The 7,661-nt window shown below is 41.4% G+C and overlaps 1 protein-coding gene across 1 annotated transcript in view; it reads left to right on the top strand.

Moving 5' to 3' along the window:
- Positions 1–7,661, top strand: part of LOC104127550 (cytosolic phospholipase A2 epsilon-like) — a 25,213-nt gene that overhangs the window by 14,285 nt on the left and 3,267 nt on the right. Inside the window, exons 8-17 of the mRNA XM_035895748.1 lie at positions 322–482; positions 666–758; positions 1,366–1,403; positions 2,076–2,232; positions 2,694–2,830; positions 3,337–3,559; positions 4,714–4,828; positions 5,465–5,602; positions 6,305–6,412; positions 7,493–7,652. Coding sequence (XP_035751641.1) covers positions 322–482; positions 666–758; positions 1,366–1,403; positions 2,076–2,232; positions 2,694–2,830; positions 3,337–3,559; positions 4,714–4,828; positions 5,465–5,602; positions 6,305–6,412; positions 7,493–7,652 — 1,330 coding nt within the window. The remainder of the gene's footprint in view (positions 1–321; positions 483–665; positions 759–1,365; positions 1,404–2,075; positions 2,233–2,693; positions 2,831–3,336; positions 3,560–4,713; positions 4,829–5,464; positions 5,603–6,304; positions 6,413–7,492; positions 7,653–7,661) is intronic.

The following is a 7,661-nucleotide window of genomic DNA, read 5'->3' as shown; positions in this document are numbered from 1 at the left end:
TTTTCCCAGAAAACTGTTATCAGCTATGAATCATTATTTAGTGAATAGAGTGGGAGCCTCAGGAATCACAGTACATGTGGAAGTGCACTGGTACTATAGCATGTTCTGTACAGGAACCATGTAGAGGTTACTGTACGACATGTTCGGTGTACAAACTCTAAATCTGAAAACCAAAGGCTCAGATAAATGAGTCCATTTATCCTATAGTTTGGGTACCAAAATGAAGTAATTACTTAAGAAAAACCCCATATATTACATTACTGTGCAAAGAAACAAGCCACATTTTTTGAAGAACTTATGCTTGATACTGCTTTGCTTCAGAGAGAAAGTTTGCATTAACTGTGGATGGGTCATATGAAGGAACCCAGACCCACACGCTGAGCTCCTGCCTCTGCCCGACCTCCCCGGCCAGGTTCCACTACATCAAATACAATCAGTCGGCGCTCACTGTGGCTCTCCCGCGGCGGAGGCGGCTCAGCAGGGTATGTGATTGGCACCAACGCGTAGCTGGCTCTCTGCTGTGTATTTCCTTGGGCACCTCCAAGACCTGAGTGTGTGTGCAGGGAAGCCCATGTACGCAGGGGAGACTGCTTTTACCTCTTGTTTCCCCCTTTTTGTACAATAGTTAACAGTCTTTTTTTTTTTTTTTTTACCCTTTTTTCCAGTCTATATCAAGTCAAAATGAAAGGGATATGAACGAGTCTGTGACTCTAGCTCTGAACTCGCTTCCTATACAAGAGAAAATAACAATAGCACAGGTGAGAACAAGTCTTTCTTAATAAAATACAGCCCAACACACATTCAGTTGGGTGGCTGATGAGTCTTACATTTCAGTGGTTCAGTTCCTGTCAGACACAATGCAGTGCAAGGTGTGAATTACAGTCACTCTGCAACTATGCAATTTTTTTTCTTTTGTTCTGCATATTGTTCCAGGTATGCCATTCAATCCTGTTCTGAGTTTAAACTAATTTCCTCAGGACATATCTAATAGGTTGATGAACATATTATGTAAGCTAACAGTAATGCATATGACAAGACATATTTGCAAAGGGAAGGCTTGAAACAGAAGATAAAACAGAGAACATCCATATGCCTGCAGTTCATTGCCCACCTTTCAGTGCCCTTCCCAGAAAAGCTATGGGGCCCTAAGCCCACCTAGCTTGGGTGGATGGCCCACTTTCTATGGCACCCAGCCTGTACTGGAGCTCATTATATTTCTCATGATGCAGACCATTGCTGGCCAGATTCCGCAGCTGCGTTGCTGACTGCAAAGATAGTGAAACTCAGCCCAGAGATGGAGTGGGGGAGGAAGGCACAGGATTAATGACCTGAGCATGCTTACACTGTTTGTATTGCGATTTTCAGGACAGGACGATTGACTTGTACACAAAGGCAAATGAATGGTAAGTGAGTCTCCAGCAAGATCTCATCCTGTAACTGGGAGGCGTTTGCACCCACGCAAAGCTCATTTGAAATCAGCAGGGGTCCATGCCGACTCAGTTGTAAGCAGGCGTGTGCTCATATTTGGGTTGCAAGCTTTTGTTTGCCAGGTTCTCCTTTTTCAATGATGAAGAACTAAATTATGGGTCCCCTTTCCTCCAAGTTTCCAAGCTGTTAGTGCAGCTCAGTAAGTAGATCTCAATTTGTGTGCACTGTTATGCCCACAGATGGAGAGAGCAGCTCCACAAAGAAATAATATTTCCGTATTATACAGACAAAATAACACCAAAGCATGGTAGCTGTTTCCCTAATCAACTGCAGTGCCTGTTGACAGCGGTTATCTTGTTATAGGCATGTATGGCAGGCACTACTGAAACTTGAAAAATGAGTTATATGAGCAGAGAAAGACAGAAGTGTGATGTAGGAACCATGTTGCCATACCAGGACAATATGTCGTGTTCTGCCTTCCCACTTGCATTCTTGTTAGCAGCTACAGCAATTAACAGCAGTCTGTCTGTGGTGTCGCCCTTTCTCATGTATTACATGACACTGTCCATAAAGTGGTCTGTAAACACACACAAGCATAGCTGGAGTTGACCATAGCAAATAATAATGTATTTGTGCCCTGGTCTCAGGACTCAGGGTCTGTTTTGCTGGCCAAGAAACCTAGATGCCCGCCTAGGGTTTGAGCTGTGCACTGAAGAACAGGATTTCCTGCAAAACCGGAGAAAAGTGGTTGCTGCTGCGCTGAAGGATGTTCTTCATCTGGAGGAAGATTTGCAAGAGCATGAGGTAACCAGGAAAGGCACTGCTGGGGGATTTTTCTCTCTCCTTTCCCTCAAGCCTGGTGATGAGGAATATTTCTTGCCTCCATCCAGTTGAGGAGAGGACTTCTGTGAGCAGCTCCTCCTCCAGGGTGCTCTCAGCTGGAGAGCTCAACAGTCTGTCTGTATGAGCAAAGTCTCTATTTCCGCTAGGCTTTCATGTGAATCCTTTGGAGGAACTTTAAGCCAAGGTTTTTGGTCCATTTTTCTTAAAAATCCTTCCTGAATTGCCAAAATCTTTTAGTATACCCCACAGGGATGTCCAGCAACTTGTGTTATTTATAACTCATAGAACAATGCCGCTTTATCTCTAGTCTATGTGTTTATTTCACCATTGTCTGGATGTTGCTTTTGCATGCTTGTCTTGACATGATGTACCTTAATGCCACTTTTGCACCTATGCTTTCTGCCCTTTTTTGTGTTGAACAGGTGCCTATAGTGGCTGTGACCACCGCAGGATGTGGGATAAGAGCACTCACTGCCATGTACGGCAGCATTTTGGGTCTCCAAAAGTTGCGTGTTCTGGATTGCGTTTCGTACATCAGTGGCTCGTCTGGCACAACATGGTGAGGAGCCATTTTGATACTCTTGTTTGGATCTTGTTGTGTTAAGTAAAATCCATGCTTTGTTTAGGGTTTTAGATCCTGGAGAGGGTAAAAGGGGGTCTGCTGAGTTACTGCTTCCATCTTTGGCCTATGAATGCCAGGGTCACCCATGAAAGGCCTGTTGTGGATCATACATTTGGCATCACTGAGGTAACTTATCCCTAACCAAAAAAGGAGACTTTATTGGAAGCGCAAACATCCTTAATCCTATGCAAAATAATCCTTTATGGTTATTTACTATTGGACAGAAACAGAGTAGACAGCTGGTGTAGCTGCTTGTGTTGGATCCAGATCAAGTGATTTTTGACTGATTGCCTTTAGACTTGCATTTCTGCTCAAAGTAAGCTCAAAGAGGAGAGCAACCTAAACATAAAAGAGTAAGTGCCCAAAGCTCTGCAAAGTATAGTCTCTGAGTTTCAAAAGCACCTTCATTTCTTTCCACTTTCCATCATGTTTCCTGCCTGCAGGACCATGACGAAACTGTATGAAGATGCTGATTGGTCACGTAAGGATCTTGGAGAAATAATTATCGAAGCTCGGAAGCAAGCAGCCAAGTGCAAGATGGGGGCTTTTTGCTTGAGAAGTCTGAGGAGTTATTACCGAGAGCTGAGCCAAAGGACCCAAGCAGGACATAAGACATCATTTATTGATCTGTGGGGGCTTATGATTGAGTCCATGTTAAATGATGGGGTAATGTCTATATGTCTTTATTTTCATAAAGTTGGTGACTTGATCTTTATGACCATTACAAGAAATTAAAACCCTAGGAAGAGACACCTGGCCAATAACAATGTATCTGGTATGTAGGCAGAACACCACTTATTTACATTAATAATTTGGAGACCTAGTGTATGTCTACACTGGAGCCTAAAGTATGATTGACGTAACATAGAAATGCTCAGGCTAGCTCTAAAGTAACCAGCATGCTAATTAACACTGTAGCTGTCCAAGAAATTTTTTGAGATTCTCAGGTGTTTTTTATGGCCCCATGCTTTTATGTCTCCACTACTGCAATATTTACACAAGCTGCAGTCATACCTTGAATGTACTGCAGGTGTAACCCATATGTAGTCACTGCACTTGGAGATTTAGTGATGAGAAAGTACATAGATCCAGAGCTCCTGAGACATCTTTGCTACAGAAACTGTGATTTTGCAAGTGCCTTTCAGCTACTCTGGCTATGATCTCTCAGAACATCCTGTTCCTAATTTTGTTGTAATGGAACAAGCAAAACTTTCCATGTAAACTAGCAGACTGATGATAGTTGGAGAAAAAGCTATTTTACTTTTAAATCCTGTCAACGTGGTTTATATTTTGTCTAGGTGAAACAGAAAATTAAATACTGTCATATCATATTTCACATTGTATTTCTGGCCTCAGTGATACATAGCAAAATTTTCTAGAATTTAATTTGGCTGAAGTACACTCAAAATCTCCATTTCATTTATAAAATAGTATTGGTGTTAATGTTAGTTACTGGAAAGCTGAAGGATTTTTCCTTTGTGGATGTTAACTTTCAATATGGTTTTCCAAAAAAAATTTTGACTAGAAGGGTCGTTAACATGCTGCCTTGAAGAATTCATATGTTTAACAGATGAAGTATGCGGTAACAGCTCATCTGCCCTATTTTTTTCACTTACATTTAGCAATGCAAAGTTAGAATGGCATGTGAAGCGGCTTATTACTGTCACTGTATACAGAATGTAGAACATGGCTGGTTATCTTAACAGCAATTATTCCTATTTCCACAATTTCCTTGCCTACTGTTATTCAAGCACATGGAAGTAAATTTAGGAGGAATTCAGGAAAATAACATTTTTTTTTTTTTTTTTCCCCAAATCCAGAAATGCTACCACAGACTTTCTGATCAACGTCGGGCAGTGAATCAGGGTCAGAACCCGCTGCCCATCTACCTTGCCCTCAATGTCAAGGACAAAGTTGCCACCAAAGATTTTAGAGGTAATGTTTCAATTCTGGAAAAGGAGCTATTTTTATCTCAGGAGATACATTGTGGGGATACTGTAAATAATGATGAATTGTTTTAAATTCTCACTGCAAGCCAGGAAAAGTCCTGTTCAGAGATAGGAAGAGTAACTGGGCAGCCACAGGATAGACAGCAACAGTTCATTATTTTGTAAGATATCCTGGCATGTAAGTGTGCATATTCAGACATTAACTTCAGACTAAATAACACAACATAGATCTGTGACAATGTCTCAGAATTGCTATGAATTCTTAAAGCAAGTGATTCCCAGGAGCTTTAAGTTCACTTGATGTGTGTTTTTCGTGGTTGGCTAAAGGCAGTAAAAGCAATAGAAATCAATCTGTGTTCTAGTCCACCTTCCATGAGAAAACTTCCCGCTAGCTAGATAAAAAGAAAGGGGAATTTTAAAATTTTCTCCTAGCCATGCCATTTTTCTTTCACAAACCTGTAGACAGTGCAATAGCTGTTTCAGAGGCAGCTGTCAACAGGGTTTGCTCAGGGCACGTGCTAAGCCAGCTCACCTGTGAGGGTTGATGCCTGAAAGGTTTGTTCTATATCTGGTGACTTGACTGTTTTAGCAGCGGAGCTAATGTTGGTGTGTGTTTTGGCAGAGTGGGTGGAGTTCACGCCGTACGAGGTGGGCTTCCTGAAGTACGGTGCCTTCATTCGCGCAGAGGATTTTGGCAGCGAGTTCTTTATGGGTCGCCTGATGAAGAAGCTCCCCGAATCCCGGATCTGCTTCATGCAAGGTAACTCACCTGCCTCGGGGAGTGACATGAATTTAATACAAACACTAATGAGTCTGGAAATTAGTCCCCAGCAACCTGTTGTTCTGCATGTGGCAGCAGAGTACGGGGTCATGTCAGGAATAGTTCAGTATCTCAGCCAGCTGAAATTCAGCATGCCTTTTGAGGCTCACTCAGCTTCCCAGCTAGCAGAGGTGGTTTTATCATTTGGACTAAGATAAAATGAAACTAAAATGACAAATAGGTTGTTATGTACCTTTGTGAGTGCTTTTGAAACATCGCCATTTCCCGTAGCTTGCAAAATATTTTGAAAGTTGGAAATCTATAAGACTTTGTCAAAACTGAATGAAATGTTGAGAAGAAATAAATAGGGCAAGAAAGAAGGGAATCAGGGAAGGAGCTGGCTGAAAATATTTCTCTATCAAAGGAAAAAGGAAATGAAAATAGTAAAATGACAATGTAAGTTGTCCCCAAAAAATTGTTGTTCAAGGTAGAAGTGGAAGGAAAAATAATCTGAAATTTCTTCTGAAATAAATTTTCCTTCTAACTGAACTCTAACACTGAAATAGGTGTCTGGGCTTATGCAAAAATTGAATAGAAATGCAAAAAAAAGTTAGAGAAGAGCTGTGAAAAGAAGAGAAGGCAGTTTTTAAACTTCCTTGTGTTTACCTTGATACTACTTATTATACCTTCCCCAATTCCTAGGAATGTGGAGTAGTATCTTCTCCAAAAACCTCTTGGATGCCTGGCATGCAGCTGACAATTCAGAGGACTTCTGGCACAGGTGGACCCAAGACAAAGTGACTGAAATAGGTAAGTACTGTTTGACTTACAGCCTTCTTCCTCCAGGCTCCTCTGATGTGGCAGGTGTGCTCACATTTCTCATGTTCTGGGTTTTTCTGTCAGCCTGGTGCTCTCATGCACTGGGAAAATAAAGTGATTTGATATAACCAAAGCACTGGCTGTTCAGTTAAACAGTGAGATTGTTATTAGAAGGAAAGACACCATCAGACAGATCTTGATGGGAAGGATATAGGGATGCATACATAAGGTGGGCCCTAAAATGTTGTGTTAAAACACTTGGAAAGAACTTCTGCCAAAGCCTCATGTCAGCTCTTTGTTAGCTGGAGATAAGCTTGAGCACTTCCTTCTCCAATATCTGTTTGTCCTGCATACTGCATCCCTGCCTCAAAATCTGACTGAACAGAAAGATTTAGTAGAGGTCAAAGGGAGTCAGTGGAGTGGAGCTCTATTACACCAGCTGAGAGAGGCAACTCTATACTGAAAGACCATTCCTTGAAAATACTCATGGGCATCTTCATGTTAAAATTCAAGAAAAGGCAGTGATTTCATAGTGAACAAACTTGGGTCAGGATTCTGCAGACTATGTTTTTGAAAAAAGAAAAACCCAAACCCTTATATTTGGGTTTATATAAATAATTTGCAAGTTTGTGTTAAATTCAGCTGGCCAAACCCAAAACAAATTGAATTTTCTTTTTTAAACTAAAAAAATGTAATTTAAAAAAAATTAATTTTCGTCTTATAAATAAGCTTTGAATTTCGACTTTAATCTATATAGAATTTAAAAGCAGTAATCCCCTCAAACATAGAAAAAAAAAATTGTTTCCCCTGTTTTTGTTTCCTTGGAAAATGCTTCTTTAGTCAGACATGGCCAACCAGGGTTCAGAAAACAAAAGTAATTTTATATTTTGTCAAGAGATTGACCGGAACTCACTGCAGACCACAGAGAATGATAATGCAATGTTCAGTGCTGTGAACACATGATTACTGTTGGCACAGAAGAGTCACTGGCCCTTTCTCCTCCTTGTGCCTGGCCGCCTCTCAGCCGTGGTTATAATTCAATTGCATGTCGTTTATGCCATGTATCTCTAGAGGAACAACCAGACTTGCCCGAGAAGCCATATGAGATGGCTACATGCATGTTCACTCCAACAAGCGGCCTCTCCACGGCTCTCCGGGATATCCTGACGGACCGCCCTGCAGTCTCCAAGTACCACAACTTCCTGAGGGGCTTCCAGATGCACAATGAGTACATCCAGCA

The sequence above is a fragment of the Egretta garzetta genome, unplaced genomic scaffold (assembly GCF_000687185.1).
Source record: "Egretta garzetta isolate BGI_Z169 unplaced genomic scaffold, ASM68718v1 scaffold526, whole genome shotgun sequence".
In the NCBI taxonomy this organism is placed as follows: Eukaryota; Metazoa; Chordata; class Aves; order Pelecaniformes; family Ardeidae; genus Egretta; species Egretta garzetta.
Note: the sequence above shows the minus strand (reverse complement) of the source record. Positions and strands in the feature narration are given on the sequence as shown.